Source organism: Anastrepha ludens, chromosome 6, assembly GCF_028408465.1.
Source record: "Anastrepha ludens isolate Willacy chromosome 6, idAnaLude1.1, whole genome shotgun sequence".
In the NCBI taxonomy this organism is placed as follows: Eukaryota; Metazoa; Arthropoda; class Insecta; order Diptera; family Tephritidae; genus Anastrepha; species Anastrepha ludens.
Genome location: NC_071502.1, coordinates 1,281,399 through 1,305,067, shown reverse-complemented (window position 1 = coordinate 1,305,067; position 23,669 = coordinate 1,281,399). Strand labels below are relative to the sequence as shown.

The 23,669-nt window shown below is 37.0% G+C and overlaps 2 protein-coding genes across 10 annotated transcripts in view; both read left to right on the top strand.

Moving 5' to 3' along the window:
- The window catches only part of LOC128867335 (uncharacterized), a 40,292-nt gene extending 34,821 nt beyond the window's left edge, over positions 1–5,471 (top strand). The window contains exons 11-14 of the mRNA XM_054108467.1: positions 665–754; positions 852–975; positions 3,127–3,434; positions 5,238–5,471. Coding sequence (XP_053964442.1) covers positions 665–754; positions 852–975; positions 3,127–3,434; positions 5,238–5,396 — 681 coding nt within the window. The 3' untranslated portion in view covers positions 5,397–5,471. The remainder of the gene's footprint in view (positions 1–664; positions 755–851; positions 976–3,126; positions 3,435–5,237) is intronic.
- Positions 5,472–9,012: 3,541 nt separating this feature from the next.
- The window catches only part of LOC128868391 (mucin-2), a 36,724-nt gene continuing 22,067 nt past the window's right edge, over positions 9,013–23,669 (top strand). For 2 of the 9 annotated variants that reach the window (XM_054110428.1, XM_054110419.1), the window contains exons 1-3: positions 9,013–10,088; positions 10,197–10,424; positions 20,810–21,028. In XM_054110428.1, the coding sequence (XP_053966403.1) occupies positions 20,978–21,028 (51 nt within the window). In that variant the 5' untranslated portion in view covers positions 9,013–10,088; positions 10,197–10,424; positions 20,810–20,977. Of the gene's footprint in view, positions 10,089–10,196; positions 10,425–10,554; positions 10,904–10,972; positions 11,037–20,809; positions 21,029–23,669 lie in introns of all 9 variants that reach the window. The other 7 variants (XM_054110422.1, XM_054110427.1, XM_054110423.1 and 4 more) reach the window with 7 other exon arrangements.

Here is a 23,669-nt window from a genome sequence, read left to right as displayed (position 1 = left end):
AATGCGGATGAAATCGCTAACTATACTACCGACTTTTTAATTCCTTGGACTTATCAGGAATGCTACCGTTTACGCCTTCATTGAAAGTTTTTACGCATGTAATCTTTCTCCAAATAAGTCCAAGGCGCATCCATCCAAGGTGGTCGCAGTAGAATAGCTGATTTTTTTTTTCTTTGCGATGTCAAAGTGATCTGCTTTTTTTGTGGTTTTGCTTGCTTCATTACATCCAGATTGAAAATTTGATATTCAAACCACCAAATTGCAAAAACAAAATACGTGCAAAAAAACATATAATTTTGTTTGTCAGTTGCACAATATAACTTTGTTTAGGTCTCCTTGATCCCCACTAACATATCATTTAAATTCAAGCGCTTACAGTTTCCCCTCCGTCTTACGTGGTACTAGAATATGGTATCACTTTAAAAAATTAAAACAGAAAAATTTGGTCTTCCGTAAACAAATGACAGAGATACTAAAAAATGCCAAAATAACCGTTTTAATAAGATTAATTAAGATAAGATAAAGGCAGTGCTGCAAACAACCAATGAATTTTCCTTTGCCCCGTTTTACTACACTTTACAGTATGCTTTGAAGTAACTATGATACATCTCTCATTATGTGCCAACGTATGCTCATGCAGAATATTATTATTTTTTAAAAATAGGTGCCCGCTGAAATGTACGAAGCTGTAACTGTTTACTTCAGCGACATCGTGGGCTTTACGGAGATAGCTGCAAGATGTACACCATTGGAGGTGTGTGGAAACTGCATATTTATTATTAACGCCCATACATTCATATCGAATGGATGAAGATTTCGCACTTAAATTCAAATATTATACAATATTTCAGGTGGTTACCTTCCTTAACTCGATATATCGTGTTTTTGATGAACGCATTGAATGCTATGACGTTTATAAAGTAGAAACAATTGGAGACTCATACATGGTCGCATCCGGATTACCAGTGAAAAATGGTAAGCCGCCTTGTGTTTCAAGTTTCCGTAATCCTATTTGTTACCATTCATTTTTTCACCTAATATGCGTGTACATACTCGTACATAAATGTGGTATATATAAATACATATACTTAGTATGTATGAATCTGAATCTAAGTATATACCAAACATTTACACAAATAATTTCGTATAAAAATATTAATATCTCCTGAATTTTAAACTCATGGAAAAATACACATCGCATGTTAAACCTTCATCTGATGCATGTCATAACTTAAGGCTTCCGGTCCGGTATTTTAATATTTTCGAAATTGAATTAACTATGGAAGTAGGTCGATTCCTACTATCTAGTCCAAAATCTAACTCGTAAAAAAATTGCAGAGTAAAACTCTTAAGCTACAAGGTGTATTAAATCACTTCGGTGTTTGGGTATTATTACTAATTTTCATTTATGCGAAATTCTCTAATAAATGGTTTGCAATTAAACAGAGTCAACTGAGTCCTTATTTTATTCCTTCAAATTTTTTATGTGAAAGTACGAGTATTTAGCCGTTTGCAGCCAATTTGGAACGTTTCAAGATATTGGAAAATCAGAAAAGAAATTATAAAAGTCTCCTTAATTACAGGCAAATATTGAGTCACAGCCAAAATGATGCACACGCATTTACTATGGCAAGTTTTAAACGCCCATCAAGTAGTGCTTAGGAATAAAACAAACGGCAGTGTCAATCCGGATTAGATTGCCAGTTAATCTGATTAAAATTGTAGTTAGACAGCCGCTTGTTACGCGGATTAGTGGACAGCTGATTTGTTTATTGGATAGTTTCGTCAATAAAAAATTAACCGCAGGCAACAAATACGGATATTAGCTGCCCTATTACTAAAAATAATTATTATATAAATAAAATCTTAAATCGCAATTTCTCAAACTGATCCAAAACGTAATTTCGAACGTATTAGTGCAAACTAGCATTGAACCCAGTCTTTCCTGTTCTTTTTTTTTAAAGTTTCATTATTTTTCATTCACAATAGATATTAACTGCCGTTTTTCGGTAATGTAATTCCACTACTCCGCTTAAATTATGAGAATTAAGTCTAGGAGAATTATGATTCGGACTAGTTGCACTTAATTCCTGTGATAATTCAGAATTAAGTCGTTAATCCCGATTAACGCCACCGCCGGTCTATGCTATAACATTAAAAGATCGCGGTAGCGTGCGGAAAACTAAAATGGGTCGTAAAATATCTGCTGAAGTGTGTGAAATAATATTAAATCTCTATAAGGCTGAACTAGTTAAATTACTTCCTATACTATTCTACAATTAGATTCGGTTCTAGATAAAGAAATTCTAAAAAATAAGAAGTTCGTAACCAATCTAAAAGATGTTAAAAGATAAATGGGAAAAAATTATAATAAAAAAAATTTAAATAATAAAATATAAAATATTAATAATTATTTTTTATAAGCAATGTTGTTTAAGACTGCATCATTTTGGCTGTGAGTGGCCCTTTAGTTACTGTGCTGATTTTTGTACCATACAATATATCGTAAATAGTCACAATGATTTTTCTTTTTATATTGAATAAAAGCTTATCAATTTGGAATGTCATTATTTGGTTTAAAAATTTGACTACATCATTTTGGCTCTGAGCCACTATCCGTATATATTCTAGAGAATGTAAACCAACTCTAAGGACCCGGCTCAGTCGGTTCTACGTTACCGATTTATATCCGGCCAAGGACGGTCACTCCAGCAGCATTCCCCGTATGTAAATATGGGGGATGTTTATGCTGCTACAATAACAACAACAACAACCCGGCTCATTCATTTTACACACACGTGCATACATAGATATGTAAAAATATTACATTAAAACGTACTTTATAAAACATATGTACGCACACTTATACATATGTCGCGAAACATACATAGCAATTGATAGACTTCTACTTGGTGTGCAAATAAAATGAATTTGATGGAAAATTACTACTTTCTTTTACACGAAAATTGTTATTCACACAGCAACACGCCTTTTCTTTTCTTTTTTTTTTTGTATGTGTGTATGGGCTGACGATAACCAACTGTAATATGCACACGCTTCCGGCTGCACTTGGTACTACGCTATTGCTGGAAAACTATATTTTGTCATTGGGGCGAGGGCGAGCAGGCGAGAAACATGTTTCGGAAATTGCCACAATGGCGCTTGATTTACTAGACGCATCATCTTTTTTCAAAATTCCGCGGTCAACAGGCACTTTGCAAATCCGCTGCGGTATCCACACTGGCCCTGTGGTAGCAGGAATTGTCGGAACCAAAATGCCGCGATATTGTCTTTTTGGAGATACTGTAAACACTGCGTCACGAATGGAGTCTACTGGTGAGTCCCACAAAATTCACATCACGGACGAAATGAATGAAGCACTGCACAGGATTGGTGGCTTTCGTACAGAGCATCGTGGACTTATTGATGTAAAGGTAAATTATAATTTTTTTTTGCCCTTACTAACTACAATTTACATATCTACAACCATGTCTATACTCATTTGCATATGTACGTATGTATGCATCTACATTAGGATGCCCTCATACCATCATATATGTAATATGTAAATATTTTATATTTTTCCAGTTCTCCTGAGACGGTTTTATATGAAGTTTAAATTACTAAACTTTCTTATATTACCTTCAAACAGATTAATTAAGTTTTTCGGAATTAAAAAGTCAAAATATTATTATTTTGTTCTGATTACTAAAATTTGTAAAGTATTAAAAAACAGATGAAGCCGCATTTTTTGCAGGAACGCCATTCTCAACACATCCAAAATATTGAGCAAATCGACTAAATGTTCTCGTTATTATTCCTCGTTAAGTAAAAAGGAAATAAATTGTCCTCTAATAGGTATTTAGCGTGTTTCCTTGGGTGATCCAGCTCAGTATCGCGATCAATTCCCATCGGCATGATCCGGAACTATTTTATAGGTGTTGGCAGCACTGGTATAAAACTTCAGTTTTGGTAGTACAAAGAAGCCATTTGTTACATTTTTCCACAAAAATCGCTTGCGAAAATGCATTCGGGTACTAAAAATAGTATTCAGACGATTACTTCATTTCAAGGAAAATACTGACTTGGGCCCAATCGTTCAAAAAATTAACATATATGTGGATGTATTCTACACAAAATTTACTGCTTGGACCAAGACAGCATTGAAGATGGCACATTAATAAAAGATGAAGGACCGCTATGTGGTAGGTTTTCAAGAAGATCGGCGTTTTCAATAGCTAAACTGTTATCAATTTGCCGTACTAGTTTATGCCTAATAGCGTAGCATTTTGAAAAACTTCAATCAACATGAATTCTATCTCTAAAATAAACGCTTTTTTTAATTTGCTACACCAAGACTGGCAAACGGATGGAGCAAATGAACATATATCTTGCAACGCGGAAAGAGAGCTGCCTTAAATTGCATGTACTGGTGAGGCAGTGCGGCCTAATGACCTATAACCATACTCGCTAGCAGCGAATCTTACTCGATAGCTTTGTTGTTACTTTCGCATGCAAATTTTTCGTCAAGTTAATCGAGCATAGAGATAGCGAGCGGGTAATTGGCAGCCGGTTCTACGTTACCGGAATGACTCGGGTTTTTCCCGACCACGGCAGCCTCCCAGTAAACTAGCTCTGTCTAGTGAACAGTATATACCCTACACTGACGGGGCTTGTCTTACTGCTACACCAACAATAATAGCGAGCGGGGAAATGGCGAAAAGAAGAGGCCTTATGTGTCGATGCATTTGTCTGCACTACGAATGTGCAGCTTCACCAAACTATTGATGAAAAACAAAACGAACAGAACGGATTATAAGTTGAACCAGATCCCTACCAAGATCATAGCGTTGTAGTTGCATTTGCATGCAAAATTTTTAACCGGATGAGGATCATTGACCATTGGAACACAGCTACTGTTAACACGTTTTACATAATTATTTACACCGCATGCAGAAAAAGTTGGTAAGTATAATAGAAAACCAAGAGCATGTTCGCGTAGTTCGCGAGCTATGGATCAGCACAACGTCGAGGTAGAATTAAAATGCATATTTCAATGGCATCTTCAAAAAGCCCAATTTGTACGGTTTTAAGAATATTTCTAAAGTAGAGGGCACCCTAATGTATGAGTGGGTACATATATATGTACCTATATATGTACATTGATGTGCAAGTAGTACTGATTAACACAAACATATCAACGTAATTATGAAGAGATAACTATTATTTCTTTTAAGGGTAAGGGTCTGATGAGCACGTATTGGTTAACTTGCAAGGATGGGCCAGTGAAGATACGCGGTGAGGAGATCTCCTGGTTTGCTGACATGCAACCAGTGTTTTTGGAAAAACTGAAATCAGATCCCCTGATAAAAAGCGGTGGAAGTAAGCGGAAATAAGGCATGCGGCACTCTTTTATTAAATAAATTTATAGGTATAAGTATTTGAATGTCTTATTTGCATATGGACTTTAAAATAATAAAATTAACTCTAATATGGTTGCTTGGTAAGAATCAAATGAATGCAAGGAAGTTTTAGCGCTCATAAAGGTATGTGTGAATAATATAAAGTATATGTATGTATGTACTAGTGTAGCACGTATAGTTAGCTAAACCGCCGTGGGTTTGGACACTTGAAGCATGCTCAATTGAAATTATGTTTCGGATGGTGAGAAAAGATTTAAAAAACTTAAATCTCTTGGTGATGGTTGGTCCGCCGATTACTTTCGATCATTCGTGAGAATTTGAGTACAGATCATTTTATTCGAATTTACCCAAATAATTTCACAAAACATCAACCAGTTATGATAAGAGTATCCAAGTAAAAAGCAACGCGAGTAATACAGGGTGGCTGATGAATTTTGCTACATTAAGAAACTGAAATAACTTTTTTTTTAGTATATGGAATTAATTTATTTTTTTTTCAAGTTGAAGGTCATTAAATTTTATTAAATGTAGCTCAACTAGTTTTAAAAATAATTGAATTTAAATGCCCCCCATGCTCGTTGACACAAGTGCGGCATCTTAGTAAAAAGTTGTTCATTGCTGCTTTGAGAGTTGCGACAGGAATAGCCGCAATTGTTGCCCGAATGGATTGTTTTAGTTCATCCAAATTTGTTGGCTTTGTTTTATAAACTTCTTGTTTACATAAACCCCACAAGAAAAAGTCAGGTGCAGTAAGGTCAGGCGACCTGGGGGGCCAACGAAATTCGGAGTTTCTTGAAATCAGTTTATTGGGAAATTTTCGTCGCAACTCTGTCATAACAGTCTGGGCTATGTGAGACGTTGCCCCATCTTGTTGAAACCACACAGAGTTGAAAGGAATTCTCTTTCGCCGTAGTTCTGGATAGAAAAATTCTTTCAGCATTTTCAAATAACGGTCTCCAGTAACCGTAACGGTGTGACCATTTTCTTCAAAAAAATAAGGCCCGACAATACAGCGTGAAGAAACCGCACACCACACTGTCACGCGAAGAGGATGCAATTCCGTCTCGTGGAGTATCTGTGGGTTAGAAGTACTCCATATTCGACAATTTTGTTTCTTCACATTGCCGTTTAAATCGAAATGGGCCTCATCAGACATGAAAAGGCAGTTTAACATGTTTTGGTCTTCTTCCACCATTTGCAGGATCTTCTGGCAAAATTCCAAGCGAATCGGCAAGTCTGCTGCATTCAGTTTGTTAACCATTTGAATTTTGTAGGGAAATAAGTCTAAATCTTTGTGCATTATTGTTTGCAAAGACTGTCGGCTGACACCAAGTTGAGCAGATAAGCTTCTTGTTGAAACCCTTGGATTGCTTTGTATAGCTGCAGCTACAGCAGCGATCGTTTCCTCCGTCCGAACTGTTGGGTTTCGATGATAAGGCCTTCTTGCGACTGTTCCTTGCTCAGCAAAATTATTCACCAGTCTCATTATGGTCCATCTGCTCGGGGGATCGCCGCCAAACATCCGCATGTACTCTCTCTGTACCAAAACTACGGACTCCAGTGCGTGATAGCGGCGGACTATCCAAATTCTTGTTTGCGTGTCCCAGTTATCCATTTTAATAAATTTTAAAGATCAATCTGCAAATTAAAACAAAAATGGAACAGATAACTTAAAAAGAAAAAAAGTTATTCAATTTTTTTTTGGTAGCGGCTTTCATCAGCCACCCTGTAAAAACATTCAAGTAACGAAGAAGTTCATAAAAGAAATCACTAGTCATTGCTCCAAAACCATTCGTTTTTGGACCAATTTTTATCAAGACTTGTTGTTGTTGTAGTAGTAGTTCACTATGCCCTTCCAGTGCGGTGAAATCACCGATCGACAACGTCTAACACATCTAACGGTAGACCCAGCAAACGTACTGTTCGACGGGTGGGTCCTAACATTGGCACAATTACGTTCTGGATATTGTAGCAGGTTAAACTCCTACTTATCCAGAATTGACCCCGACATACCAAACATATGTCCGGCATGTGAAGGTACCCCGCACGACACTAACCACCTCTTCACATGCCCCCTCAAACCGACTCATCTAACCTCCCTCTCCCTCTGGACCCAACCTGTCGAAACAGCATGTTTCCTGGGCCTACCCTTAGATGAGCTAGACGAAGACGACCGATGATATACTTACACTGACAGGGCTAACTATGCTGTTAAAACAACAACAACAACGGGTGGGTCCTGAAGGAGAGAGGAGTGTTAGGTGAGTGGGTATAAGAGGGCATGTGAATAGGTGGTTAGTATCGCGCGGGATACCTTCCCATGCCGGACATATATTGAGTATGTTCAGTCTATTCTAGAAAACAATGCAATATCCAGAACGTAATTAATGCTCTTCGATTTCAATGGATGGTGCTTGGCTTCCGATAACGGCATTCGGCGGCGCGAGTATAGGAAGTTGGTAAGAGACGCCCCATGAATGTCGTTTAATGTCTGTCTATGTACTCTCCGGTCCAGTAGTTACAGTTTTTTTGTCCTGGATCTCGTCGATGTAGTCGAAGAGATGCTTCCTGACTCGTCTGGGAAGGGGCTCAGGCTCTATGTATGCAGGGGTAACACCCTTGCAGGAATTACTTACTGAGCATTTTATTTTGTTTCTTAACCTCATTGTGACTTCAGAGACTTCAGGAGGCATTCCGTGGCTGTCCTGAGAGAAGTATTTTGACGGATGTGAAGCTGTGTCTAGTGCGAATAACTAGTACTAGGAGACCAGACGTGCGTAGCGAATTTAAAATCGACCGGCAGTCGTTTCGAATGTCGCCAGCAACATGTCTTTGTCTTTGACCAAGTGCTTGACTGGAAAATTACGAGCCGCGGTGCTCAGCAATAAGGATGGTAAAAAGGCGAAGGTATCCTCGGCGAATTCCGCGAAGCCAACCCAATCAACTTTGTTGACAATAATGTAGAAGTGGTGATTCGCGGAAAAAAATCGACAGGTTTTTCGATCGAGATGGAATGGGTAAATGCTCTGAAGCAAGAGATGGCATAGATTGCCAAGTTACGCTATTGATCAAGTCAACGCTAGCAATTGGTCCATACTATTACCTCCTTAAATACTTTTCATAATTTTTCAACATTTTCGCCTTTTGTTTCAGCTCGTTTTGTAAAAGTTGTAAAAGTGAAAAAATAAGACTTCTGTCAGAACAAAATTTGGTAATTTTTATCGAATTATACCAGGTCTAAGGCTGGCTAACGGCCGCGGCTAACTTTTTCAACCTTTCAACGGACTTGTTTTATGCTGTCAATAATTTAATGGAAAATATATCTTACTTGTAGGATTGTACAAAGAATTTAATATAGCAATCTGTGTTATTCGACTTTGCGTCGTACCAAGGCAAATAAATTCGCCTTGTGCCGAAAGAAGCAAATTTTATTTCTGTTCATCCGTTCACTTGCCTTCTTTTTAAATGTGGTAACATCGACAAGAAATAAACTGTGGACATACATAAGTACCTCACAAAGAGCTAAGATTTGTGAAAACTAGAATTCTGAATAAATGAACTTTGAATTGCGGTGAGAAGATTTATGTCACAGTTAAGAGAGTGTCACGAATTTTCTCCTGATTAAAACTATTTGCTTATTTGTGTATTGACAGGCCCATAAATCTTATTAGTGCAAGTCTGTTGTTGGCTTTATCAAAGCCATTTTATCTTTGTTAGGAGAAATTAAATGCTAATTTCAATTATGAACAACATTTTTCTAACTTTCATAGTACCAAAGTTTAACACGTCCTTGTGGATTTATCTACCCACTATATCGCAAAGGTCTTAAATTTGATAAAAGACTTCCGTGATGTCTGAATGTGTATAATGAAACTAAAGCAAGTGTAGTTAAATATATGCAATTTTAAGTGTTTGGATCCACATACTGCTTTCAAATTTGTTTCCAATAATTTTAAAACAAGTGGACATTCTCCAATATGTAAAACCACGATGTATGTACATATGTATCAGCAGTCTCAAACTTTTAGTGTGTGAAAAAAAACGAAATAGTGTTTTTTCTGTTCGTGTAGAAAGTCTGCATTTCCATATAAATATTGGGATTTTTATGTTAAACCTGCATTTTCAAAATATGGTAATAAGTGCAAATAAAAATATTAATTTCATGTGAAAGGAAATACAGAAAATTTTCCGTGAATATGAAAAGTGAGTTTACATAGGTATATACTTACATAAGTATTAGGGATACCGTTCTATAAAATTAAACCGTACTCGTTTAATTCGGGTTCCTAAATGATACTGTGTGTGTTGTTTGAAAAAAACAAACAAAATGTGACATCCCAATAGAGCGCTAAATTACAAATATACATTAAATGTGCATTAAAAGCATTGGCATTGGAACCAGCTCTGTGATTTAAAAACTTGAAATATTTTAGCCGGATATTCCAAATTCTATATCTGTGTGTTTATCTGAAACAAAATTTCTAGTATATCATAATACATTTATTCGCCGAAATAAAATTTGCAATGGCAACCCTTGATTTTTCTCTGAGAACCTAATGGTAAAAAAGAGACATTTTTGTTGTATGCAGCGGCGGCTTTTGAACCTGAATATCTGCTCCATTCACACATTCGTACGCGTTACCACGTATAGGAGGGGAATCTTACGTGAGTGTACGATTGGTTCATTCGCTCCATTTTTCATACTATAAAATATAAAATAATTTGCGAGCAAGTATCTACTAATTGAAATACCTTTTATATTAATATATATAGCTCATTTAACGATTAACAGCAAATAACAAACTTAAGTTCGTGTCAAATGAGATATTCTCAAACACTAAACGTGAAGAATGGAAGTGAAAACACATCACACAGAATATAATTATGATGAGAAGTGAAAAATATCCATATATCAGTACATACTAATACGAATCAAATAACATAATTGATTAATAATGAAATGCATTGGTACTCGCACTAAATAACGCATAAAAGTAAAAAGTAAGCGAAATTTGAGTATACAAAACGAGAAAATTTGTCTTTTCATTTGCGGTACATATGTACGCATGATGATATATTTGTGTTGTTTTGTATATATGTATGTATATATACATATGTATTTGTGTTGAAGTTTGTATAGGAGAGCTAACTCTGATCGGTAAAATTTAAAGCTGAATTGATTGGAAAAAATTCTTATACAATATGTGTATACATATGTGCAGAACGAAGTACGAAAGTATATATGAAGCAGTAATGACAAAAGGGCGTTTAAAAATAAAGTGCTAGCTCAGAGAATAAAAGCTCCATCCAACAGTCTCTCAAATTCGTCCTACCGAAGAGAACAAAAGTTCCGAAAGATGCAAAAATTTGTAATCACAGTTAACTCCACAGAAATATATTGCTATATAAAAGATACGCAAACGTCTCTATGGATGTATGTATCTTTGAAGTGAAGATTGAATGTGAGGATGTGCGCTAGTGTATGTATATTCAATTGAAAATTGGTTTAATTGAAATTTATAACAAAAATACTATTGTTTCCATCACAGTTACCGAACAACCCGAATTTAAGTCCAGCAAAGGGCTGTCATTGCAGCAGTATACCTCAAAAATGTATGGGAAATATTTTTGATATTGCAACAACTATAACAAGTTTCCCAACTGAATAATTAACTTTGCGGGACATATGGAAAAATCGACAAAATAAAGTCGGCGGGTACCAAACGAATCTGCATTGTTTCGCTTAAAAAGGCTAAAAACAGCAATGCAATCACTCATAAACACCAATGTGACACTATTTGGATTCTCATATTAAGAGTTTTTCATGCATTATTTCATATTGCTGTTATATATGTAAATAATTGGCTCTTACAGACTTTTTGTGTGTTGTGCCTCCTCTATTTATGCGTCTTGATGTTGTTCCACAAATGGAGGGACCTACAGTTTTGAGCCTACTTCGAACGGCAGAAATTTTTTATGAAGAGCTTTTTCATGATAAAAATACACTCGGAGGTTTGCCATTGCCTGCCTATTAGAAAAACCTTTCTATCGTTTTGGTGTTTCATGGACGGAGTTTCGAACCTACGCACAACGAATGGCAGTCACGCGCCAATCCATTCGGATACGGCAGCCGCCATACTACTCATATATATATATATATAAAAGTGGCGCGTAAGACCGTTTTGGGTGTTTGGCCGAACTTCTCCTCCTATTTGTGCTGTGCGTCTTGATGTTGTTCCACAAATGGAGGGGCCTACAGTTTCAAGCCGACTCCAAACGGCAGATATTTTTTTAAGGAGCCTTTTCATGGCAGAAATACACTCGGAGGTTTGTCATTGCCTGCCGAGGGGCGACCGCTATTAGAAAAATCGTTTTCTTAATTTTGGTGTTTCACCGAGATTCGAACCGACGTTCCCTCTGTGAATTCCAAATGGTAGTCACGCACCAACCCATTCGGCTACAGCGGCCGCCTACTACTCTTATACCTGATAATAATTTACACGTTTTAATAAATTTCCATGTCGATTTTAAATTCGTTTAATTCACATTTCTGAACTGGCATTGAGTTCCAGTTTTGTAAAAATGAAACAAAAGAGATTTGTTGAATTCAATTAAATTATATATTTTAGTAATATAGCATTGACCTGACAACCGTTTGGTTAGGTTAGGTTAAGAGCAAATAACATACAACTGACAGACACTGTCTGCCTTGTATAATTATATTCATCCACTGATACTTTATTTGCGGGTCACGAGGTTATACTCACAGTGACTACCCGAGTAATCCGAAAAATTTTCTCGAGAGGAAAAATCTTGATTTCAGAAACACTAAAGTATGTAAAACTTCCGACTGCAACCGAGGGTAGAACATGGAGGGAAGGACTCGCTGTATGAAATTTACTTCAAAAATTACACCCTCCTCGTAAGTAATAACCTCCAAAGAAAAGTTTCGACAATCTTGTTATACGACCTACTTTCCTGAAAGTGAAGTAAGCGTGGTAAGAGCTTTTGTTCCCACGACAGTCGGTATATATCCGGCTAAGGACTGTTACTTCAGCGGCTTTCCCACACATTTATGGGGAACGTTTATGATGTCACAACAACTACAACAGAGCTCTTTAACATCCGATCCTTTAATGAGGGAGATACAATTGCCCGCCTGGTTCACATCCCGTAAACGTCCACTAGCAGAGTACCACCGTAAGATTTCTTCGAGTTCCGAAATGCAGCAAAGCTACGTAGTTATAACATAATCAATAAAAAAACAAAACCAAACGACATCAAAGTCGCCATTTTGAACTTTGCAAACCATATACGTGCTGTTGACTCGCCTATGACACATTTTCCATACAAGTCGCAAATGTCCTGGGCTGCTTCGGCAGCTTATTGACTTCAATTAAAAGCAAAGAAAAGCAGGTGTCGAATATGTTGATTATTCCATTCTAAGCCGCAAAACTAATAAAAAATTAAACGACAATTAACATAGCTTTGTAGGGCAGAAAGAGTTCTATCGAATGAATACTTATTCTTTGCCAAACAGCAAACAAATCGTTGTAAAATAAAAGAAAATATAAAAACGTTATGAACTTATTCCCCAACCCAATAGAAATTTGCCCCAATTTAGTTATGTTGTTTCAAATAAGAATGTTATAATACCCTAGTCACTAAACGTACGACAGATAAAATAATGTAAATTTTTGAGCTTTACAATATTTTTACAGCTTAGGAGCCATGCTCATTTAAATTGGGGCTTCTCCACACGAATCGTTTCAGGTGATGCAGGCATTAGGCATTTTGCAAAGAACATTTGCAAACATTGCCAGTGAACTTTGACCGAACAGTTCTTAATTTTTATTCATTAAAAAAAAAATCAAAATAACCTTTGGGATTTACATTATATATATATCGACATATACAATATATATACATAATTGGCGCGTACACCCTTTTTGGGTGTTTGGTCGAGCTCCTCGTCCTATTTGTGGTGTGCGTCTTGAAGTTGTTCCACAAATGGAGGGACCTACAGTTTCAAGCCGACTCCGAACGACATATATTTTTATGACCAACCCATTCGGCTACGGCGGCCGCCTACATTATTACATTTTACATTACAACGATATAACTTGCAGATAATATTGAAATAAACAAAAACCCAATTTTTCATTAAACGTTTCACTCAGAATATTTTTAAATACTGGTACCAAGGCCCAAATTTTCTGTTGCAAAAAGTGCTTTAAAATATCTAACGACCAACCGAAAACCGATTTTTAAGGTAAAACATTTTGAAAAGAACTGGTAATAAACAAGCAAAGATTCTTTTAAAATCCAATATTTCTATTAATTAAGATGCAAAACGGGTACATTCGAATCAATCACATTAAGCAGCCCGACTACCGGAATAGAGCCGGTTCTACGTACCGGAATGATTTGAGTTTTTTTCGACCAGGGGATGTCGCTCCAATAAACTAGACCTGTCTAGTGCGCTAAACTTCACCCCTCGTATATCATCATTGGAGCAGCGCAGTGCAGCAAACGAACTATTATTCTTAGATACCCGAAGTTTATTTCTGCTGTCTTTGCCAAAGACGGCTACCATTCAGAAATCAGAGAAAGTATAGATTCGAATCTCGGTAAAAGACCAAAATGAAGAAAAGTTTTTTTAATAGCGGTCGTCTCTCGGCAGGCAATGCCAAACCTCCGAGTGTATTTCTGCCATCAAAAAGCTCCTGACTGCCAGTGAGAGCTACAATTTGCATCGTAAAGATTGCGAGAGAGACTGGGCTTGCTCGAGACACGCAATAAAAGCGGCAATACTGCTGCACTGATGACAATTTGTTGCAATTGCTCCACTGATTCTTTTCTGATGTTCGGCAAACAAAAAATTGTTGATGCCGATTTATTTGTATTCGCGCGCAACAACCGACGAATTTTCGACACTTCGAACGTGATGCCTTTGGTAATGTTGCCAGAATTTTACATCGAACGTGATACTTTCACAAATCATGCAACACTGCGGTTGTGATTGAAGCTCGAACAAGCCCACAGTGGTGGTGGTGTTCTGGTGTTTACACTTCATCATACTGTGCAACATCGGCGTATCAATGAAGACATCGACCGCAGGGAAAATACTTTACGAGCTTGAAATATTTAACGATTAGTAGTTGCTGTCTTTAATATGCACCACGATATTTTGGCTGTTCGAAAAAATAGCATTGGTTTACAACAAAAATATTTCAATTATTTTTAAGTTTACTCTGAAAACCTCTTTTGTGCCTCCAAAAATATTTAAGATGACATAAATCTTAATGTGGACATTTCAACACTCAGAAAGAAGGTAATTGTTTGACAAGGTTTAAAAGGGGCTGCAAAGGGGGCTGATCGGCTCAGTCATCTGGCCTCAATACCATCGAAAATCTTTGGGCAGATATCAAAAAAGCTGTAGGTAAAGAGAATCCCACAAATATCAAAGAGCTCTGAAAGACTGTGAGAAGGGCGTGAAAGGCTGCCCGGCTGAATCCGGGTCGTTCCGGTAAAGTAGAACCAACGTCCCTGTATGAAAGCGGTCTAATGAAACACTCTTGAAATGGAGTCGCCAGCATTGAAAATAGTGAGTTATACCAGTTTTATGAGGTATAACCATACTCGCTAGCCGTGTTGTTGCAAACTTTGTTGTTGCTTTCATATGAAAATTTTTCATCAAGCGAGCAGAGAAGTCGCGAATCGAACACTGCTATTATATTGAACAGAGTTGTATATGCACAAGAAACGAATCGCAAGCTGCCCGAATGTGACTTGCAGGTATTTTGGCCCACTCGCGGACAATGGCTTTTTTCAGCGCCTCGAGACTGGGAACTCTTTTAGTTCGGACCTTACTCTCCAAAATGGCTCAAAGAGAATAATCCATCGGACGCGCGTCTGGTGAATTTGAGAGCCATTGTGTGGACGTTATGAAGTTCGGAACGTTGTTTTTTAACTATTCTATGTTCACTGGAGCTTTGTGTATGCCCACGGCTTCAAAGTAACCTCCAGAATACTTTCCCGATAATATTTCGCATTTACCTTGACGCCAAGCGTTGTTTTGACAAGACAGCTCAGGTCGAGACAAAGTGTATTAAACAAAGTGAAATCAATATAGGAAATACTCTCTTTCGATTAGTTTATTTGACAATAGTTTTTATATTTACATATTTAAAATGTATAAAAGCACTTCATTCATATGGGCCGACAACTTTTTCTGCTTCTAAATTTGTATAAGTTTTTAAACAAATTAACCTATTAGCAAGCTGTGTTTGCTTTGTAAAGAGCGCCAAAAATATCCCAAGCCCTTCTTGCCATGATACAGTTCTTAAGGCCGGCGTGCCAATTAGATGTCCTAAATTCAGTATTTTTCGCGAAGCGTTGTAGGATGAGAAAAAAAAACAATTAGCCAAATGAAGTTTTGGGGATAGTTTAATATATATTTGAACTAAAAAAAAAAATTTGTACAATCTCCAACAATATATTGTAAGCCGAGTTATCAATAGATTCCCAGAGCGCCTGTATCCAACTTCTGTACAAGATACAACTTGCAATTTTCATCTGAAAACAAAAAAAAAAAAAAGATTATTAATTTTGATGTAATTATCTTCGATGTGAACTAAGAAAATTGGGAGAAACACGTAAAATTCGAATTTTTGGGGAAGGTAGAAAAAAAAGTGGTTTTTCAAGGAAAAAAAAAACTCTTCAACTGGGTAAAAAAGTCGCTTAAAAAAGTTTTTGGATGTTTTTTAGTTCACATAGAAGATAATTACATCAAAATTAATAGTCTTTTTTTTTGTTTTCAGATGAAAATTGCAAGTTGTATCTTGTACAGAAGTTGGATACAGGCGCTCTGGGAATCTATTGATAACTCGGCTTACAATATATTGTTGGAGATTGTACAAATTTTTTTTTTTAGTTCAAATATATATTAAACTATCCCCAAAACTTCATTTGGCTAATTGTTTTTTTTTCTCATCCTACAACGCTTCGCGAAAAATACTGAATTTAGGACATCTAATTGGCCCGCCGGCTTTAATGTGAATGAGCTTATTTGATTTAATGTTCAGTGTGTTATTGCAAGAGCCTTCTTGCCATATACGAGCCAGACCACCTTCGCTGACTCCGCTTCTAGAGATTCATCATCAACAGCACTCCATAAGTCCAATGTAATGAGCAAGCTCTTCTGCTGGATAAGCATAAACATTCCCCGTACATACAGTTAGTAACAGAAGTATGTATACACCGGACACGTTTTCAATTTTCCCTCAATCGATTCCTTCAAACAACCTAAGTGATAACAAAATTGTGTTTTATTTACATGAATGAAATACAAAAATCATATTTAATCCAAATGACAAAATTTTAAAAAGGAACAAAATTATAGCTTTTTATATTAAACTTTATAAAAATTCATGTCTCAGAAGTAAGTATACAGTTCATCACATTATTAATTTGTGAAATCAAAAACATAATATAATTAAAATCAAATCCTAGTATTTGGTAGGATAACCATTAGACTTTACAATCGCTTTAAGTCGTGATGGCATTGATTTCACCAAGTTTTTAGTTACAGCTGGTGGTATTTTAATCCATTCCTCTTGAAGGACGTTTTTCAGTTGTTCCTTATTTCTAATCGGAAGTTTGTGTTTTTGTCGCTTTAAATGTTCCCATAATGTTCAATTGGGTTGGTACCCGAGGAATGTGGCGGTGTTTTCAGCTGTTTTCGCATATTGTATAACAGCCACTCTCGTACAATGTTGGATGTGTGCTTAGGGTCATTATCCTGCTGTAAGATAAACGTTCCTCCAAAGCCTAATTTCGTAGCGCTTTCTTTTAAATTAGGTTTCAAAATATTTAAATAACCATATCGATCCATAATATTTTCGGTAAATACCAAGTTTCCAACCCTGTTCGCAGCCATACATCCCCAAACCATCACAGAGCCCCCTCCATGCTTCACAGTGCCGGTCATATTGTTTGGATCCAATTCCACGTTAACTTTTCTCCAAACTTTTTCACGGTCATCAGATCCACAGATACTGAACTTACACTCATCAGAAAATATGACTCGGTTCCAAAACGTTTGGTCATATTTTTCATGATCGTTTGCGAATGATATCCGTTTACTCCGATTGACACTACTCAAGAAGGGCTTTTTCCTAACATTGCGCCCATGTTAACTAGCACTATGCAAAACCCGGCGAATAGTTTGGGTACTAAACTGTTTTCCAGGCTCATTTTTAACTTCAGATTTCAATTTGAGGGCACTTATTTTGGAGTTTGTCCTTATTTTCCGTACGACTAAGCTTTTTTTTCTGGGGCTTAAGAGCGGCGGACGCCTACAACGCTCTTTATTGGTGGTGCTTCCCGCACTTTTATATTTATTCACAATATTTTGAACTGTAGCAAAACTCCGATCTATCAAAAGACCGATTTCTCGCAATGATTTATGTTCCTTGTGATATTTTATAATCAGTTTTTTTAAATTATCAGAAAGTTCTTTTCCTCTTGATGCCATTACTAAAAATGTCGCAAAAATTAATACAAAACGTACTTTCCTAAATTTTTATACTCATTTTAATTATTTCCTTTTAATAGCATTCACTTTTTTAATCAATACGTAAAAATAAAGTTATGCTAACTGAACAATCGTTTGCTGTATACTAACTTTTGTGACATAATTATCGCTGGCATCAAAGTTAAAGCAAAGCGTGTACAAGGGTACGCAAAATTTACAGCTAAATTAAGGCGCATATGAAAGATTATCCCAGTACACAATTACCATGTGTAAAATATTTTAATTACATATTAAGGAAAGCGTTAGCGTCAAACAATTCCATAAATCAGGCTCCTGTATACTTATTTATGTTAATATACTAACTGTATATATGGGGAATGCTGCTGAAGTGACAGTCATTCTCTCTTCTTCTTCTTCTTCTTCTTCTTCCAGCCAAATATAAATCCGGGTCGTTCCGATTACGTAGAACCGACTGTCGTGGGAACATCTTGTGGCGCCGAAAGGCCACTCTTCCTCTTGTTCAGAACTCACTTCACAAATATACGATTTTTTGCTACTTAGTCCCTATTAGTTTTGTACTATGTGCTTTAAAATCGGTTTGTCGCTTTGTTTGTTTAAATTACAATTGTCTCTTGCTTGCAAATTCTCTACAGTAAAACTTTTCCCTTCAAGTCAGCTGACATTTTGTGCTCCCAATTTTCTCTACTTTGCAAGTTTTTGGGAAAGGGGAAGTCAAAAACTTGATAATTTGAACATTTTTAATAAATATCAGGTTGTGGAAGAGATTAATTGATTCCTTGCTGTTTAATATACAGTGGCACAGTAAAGTCTACATACCCCATTGAAAAGCGAGGTTTGGAGATTTCTGTGAACATTGTAGCATTAGAATATATTCCAAACAAATCCAATCTAACAACAAACAATAAATTTTAACAAAAAAATTTTAATCCAAAAATATTTATTAACAAAAACAAACAAAATTCATTTTCCAAACACAGAAAAGTCTGCATACTTTGTAAAAAGAATGTGTTTCACTTAAAAGGAAATAAAAAGACAACAAAATTAATACTTGGTGGGTCCGCCACGACTTTCTAGAACAGCATTTAATCTATTTTGCATGGAATTTACCAATACTTTTGTGTAATTATTCGAAATTAGATTCCACTCTTCAAGTAAAGCATTTTTGAGGTCCTGTTTATTTTTAATTGTGCTTTTCCTAATGCGACGATCCAATTCATCCCATAAATTCTCTATGGGGTTCAAATCCGGTGACTGGGGTGGGGAATGAAGTTGATGGGGCACATTATATAGTAGCCATTCTTTGACAACATTTCATTCTTTGTTTTGGGTCGTTATCTTGCTGAAAGTACCAACCCGCCGTAAGACCCAGTTTACTCGCGGATTGCTTCAAATTATCTTTGAGAATGTCCAAATATACCATGCGATCCATATTAATATCAATAAATGTTAAATAACCCACCCCAGCTGCTGACATGCAGCCCCAAACCATCTTCGTATGCATCAATATATTTCTTAGCAAATTCGACTCGTTTCTCCATATTTATTTTGCTGATGAATGGCTTCTTTCGAGGCACACGGTTGTGGATTCCATAGCTTCTCAATAAATGTCTCACCGTTTCTGGATGCACTGAAGCAATATCCTGATTTTTCAGAGTTTTTGCAATTTCTATTGCTGTTATTCTTGGATTTTCTTGGACGTCTAACAATATTTTTCGCTTAGCACGAGGAGTCAGTTTAGGTGGGCGACCACTTCTTGGTTTGTTTTCTACACTATTAGTGAGATTAATTATATTTCCGAATAATTGTTTGAATGCTTGATTTTGGATGTCCGACCAGTTCTCCAATCTCTCTTAAAGATTTTTTTTCCTTATAATATTTCACAATTAGCTCACGTACTTTAACACAGATTTCCTTTCCTATTTTGGTTAAATTAACACAGCTACAATATTAATATCGAAGAACTAAACTTCTTTCTAACTAACGGTATCTAGTAAAGACGCCTGAAGTGATTGGTAGCACTGTTTGAGTACAGAACTGCATTTTGTGTACTCCACTACAAAGCCGTATGCAGACTTTTCTGTGTTTGGAAAATGAATTTTGTTTGTTTTTGTTAATAAATATTTTTGGATTAAAATTTTTTTGTTAAAATTTATTGTTTGTTGTTAGATTGGATTTGTTTGGAATATATTCTAATGCTACAATGTTCACAGAAATCTCCAAACCTCGCTTTTCAATGGGGTATGTAGACTTTACTGTGCCACTGTACTTTGGGTCGCGGCCGTGCTACTTCCAGTCAAGCACCCAAGTGCTATATAAACTTTAAACGGCGGCCGCCGTAGCCAAATGGGTTGGTGCGAGACTACCATTCGGAATTCACCGAGAGAACGTCGGCTCGAATCTCGGTGAAATACCAAAATTAAGAAAAACATTTTTCTAATAGCGGTCGCCCCTCGGCAGGCAATGGCAAACCTCCGAGTGTATTTCTGCCATGAAAAAGCTCCTCATAAAAATATCTGCCGTTCGGAGTCGGCTTGAAACTGTAGGTCCCTCCCTATGTGGAACAACGTCAAGACGCACACCACAAATTGGAGGAGGAGCTCGCCCAAACACCCAAAAAGGGTGTACGCGCCAATTATGTATGTATGTATGTAAACTTTTATTCACTCATAGCCGTTACGAAAGAATCCATTTCAATGAGAATTGAATAAAAATAGCAAAATATTTCTACGAAAGGTCAGAATTTATTAATCTCAGAGCAAGACTTGTTAAGTTGTTTTGTCAATGTATTTTAAAAAATTTTACTAAAGTTGTTCCATTTTTATTTTAGATTAAAAATGTATAAATTGGCCAGTGGGCCAAGGCCCATATCATCTATGACTCAACAATTATACAGTAATATATTTACCTCGAAGCATTGTCAATGTTTTTATGTGGATGAGGGAGCGTTGCATTGTGCGAACCCGCAGCAAGCAACCATCCTCACTTCTTGGACTGTATGGAATCAATGAGACGCAGTGAGGTGAACGTTAGCCACCACCCGAATAAGGTAAATGTACGGATATTTAAAAAATTTATTTCATAAAACCACTACAACCACTATATGTATATCTTTTTAAAAATTAAGAGAACTCTATTCATTTTGTATATGTATTTGGCTTTATTGGAAATAACCAGCGTTCCCTTTATTTCTGCCAGACGATTTCATTATTGTGACTGCAGTAGCGCATTCTGTCAATACAATTTTCCAAGACCTTTTAGGTGATTTCTAGCTCTGAACAGTTTGGATTGTGAATTATTTGCATGAACAGTTTGAAAGGGACAGTCGAGAAACTGCAGCTGTCTATGGACTTCGCTCAGAGCACTAATAACTCTTTACCGAATCTATTGCGCAAAATAGGGCTTGTCTTATTATCTTACCGACCCTAAAATGCGGATGTTTAGTTTATTTAATATTGCTACTGAGATGCAAAACAACAAAAACATATCATTTAAATTTATCCATGAAATTTGCAAAATTTTGCTTTCACGTATATTTTCACTATTTTTCTGTTTCATTCGATTCCATTGAAAAACAATACCACTATTTTGATTTGCTCTGTAGGCTGCAAACCAATTCAATGAATGGAGATTAAAATCACACGTAATTCATTTCGAAAATGTGATTGCTTGATTGTACATAAATATCCAGCCGCTTTCCGAAAAGATTGAAAAATTTTAACTCAAAAATCCTTCGGGTGTTACTGTGTGGAATAAAAATATTCAGTAATATTTTATAGAATATTAAATTTAAGTAACTAATTGCGATATTCAGGGTTTGATTGAAAAGTAATGAGTCTTATTTTTTTAAGCAGTTTTATTAAACCTTTAGGCTTATACAACTAATATTCTTCAAAATAAGACCCTTGAGCGTCAATACACCGCTGGTAGCGGTCCTTCCACTGCAGGAAACATTTTTTAAACTCATCCGCCGGAATCGCGTTCAATTCGGCTGTCACAGTTTTGTGGATCGCCTCGATGGAGTCGAAACGCCTCCCCTTCAGCTTTCTTTTAAGGTGCGGGAACACGAAGTCCGGAGGGGAAAGGTCTGGGCTGTAGGGAGGGTGGGGAAGAACCGGAACCCCCATCTTGGCCAATGCAGAGGTGCAGAGTAAGGCGGTGTGCGCCGACGCATTGTCGTGATGAAGGGTCCAATTGTTGACGTGGTCGGGCCGAACCCGGGCGACGCGGTTTTTCAGCCGAACGCCTCCCCTTCAGCTTTCTTTTAAGGTGCGGGAACAAGAAGTCCGGAGGGGAAAGGTCTGGGCTGTAGGGAGGGTGGGGAAGAACCGGAACCCCCATCTTGGCCAATGCAGAGGTGCAGAGTAAGGCGGTGTGCGCCGACGCATTGTCGTGATGAAGGGTCCAATTGTTGACGTGGTCGGGCCGAACCCGGGCGACGCGGTTTTTCAGCCGAAGGAGGACTTCTTTGTAAAATGCCGCGCTTACAGTGCTTCCTGGAGGTACAAACTCCTTGTGGGCGATGCCTCGAGAGTCGAAAAAGATGATCAGCTGCATTTTCGCCACTGCAAAATCCTAACACACTTTTAGAACAGCTTTCACGCGCGGAGCGATGTTGACTGCACCGGTTTCTAGTGGAAGGGGAAGGTCCAACGATCATTTTCCCTCATCAGCCGATTCGGTTGATCGCTCGGCAGACGCTCCGCGCGGGAAGGCTCATTACTTTTCAATCAAACGCTATATAAATAAAATATAATTTTTTTCTATGTCTTTTGAAACACCATGAACCATAAATGTAACTTTGTCAACCATATTGTATCTCTAATATATTCAAGCTTCCAGAGTTCGAAATAAATTTTATGGTATTATATATTATTGTATTTTAATTAAAAAACATTAGCATATAAATAATTGTTTTTCAAAATATTGATTGTTTACTCGAAAGAGAAAACACTTCCATTGTTTATGGAACACAATTTCATTAAATTCATGTGGCTGTCTCAGCTGTCTTCGCAAAGGCGCAGTTAACCCAGTTTTCGCAGATCTTGGTGACGGTTTCTAGCTCGGTCCCACGACAGTCGGTTTTACATTACCGGAACGACCCGGTAAGAACTGTCACTCCAGCAGCATTACATTCCCCGTACAGGAACGGGAATATTTGTGCTGTTACAACAATAACATCGATTTCTGGCTCTATCTCACGAATGGCTTGCTCGATATTGGCCTCAAGTGCCTAAATCGTTAATGGATTGTTCGCGTAACATAGGCGCTTCATTATGTCAAAACCAAAGATCGTCCAAATCTGCGTCTTCTATATCCGGTCACGAAACGTCGTTTATTATGCCTCTGTAGCTCTCACCGTAGACCAAAGTAGCGCTCCCAGTAGCTTTTTTAAAGAAAAATTATCCCCCCGGTTTTCCGATCCCCAAATGCGGCATTTCGGCTTATTAACACAGTCACTGAGATGAAAACGCGCTTTTTCAGATTTGATTTTGTTTAATGATAATTTTAACTTTTTTCATAAACACACTTTTTGGGCTACGTAAAATTGCCATTGAGATATGATACTGACTTTCTGTGAAGATTTCCAGCGGAAAATAACTGTTACTGCGAAAATAACATGATTAAAAATCACTATATGCAGCTTCAATCGTTTTCGCATTAACATCTGCAATTTTGTGTCTTTAGTT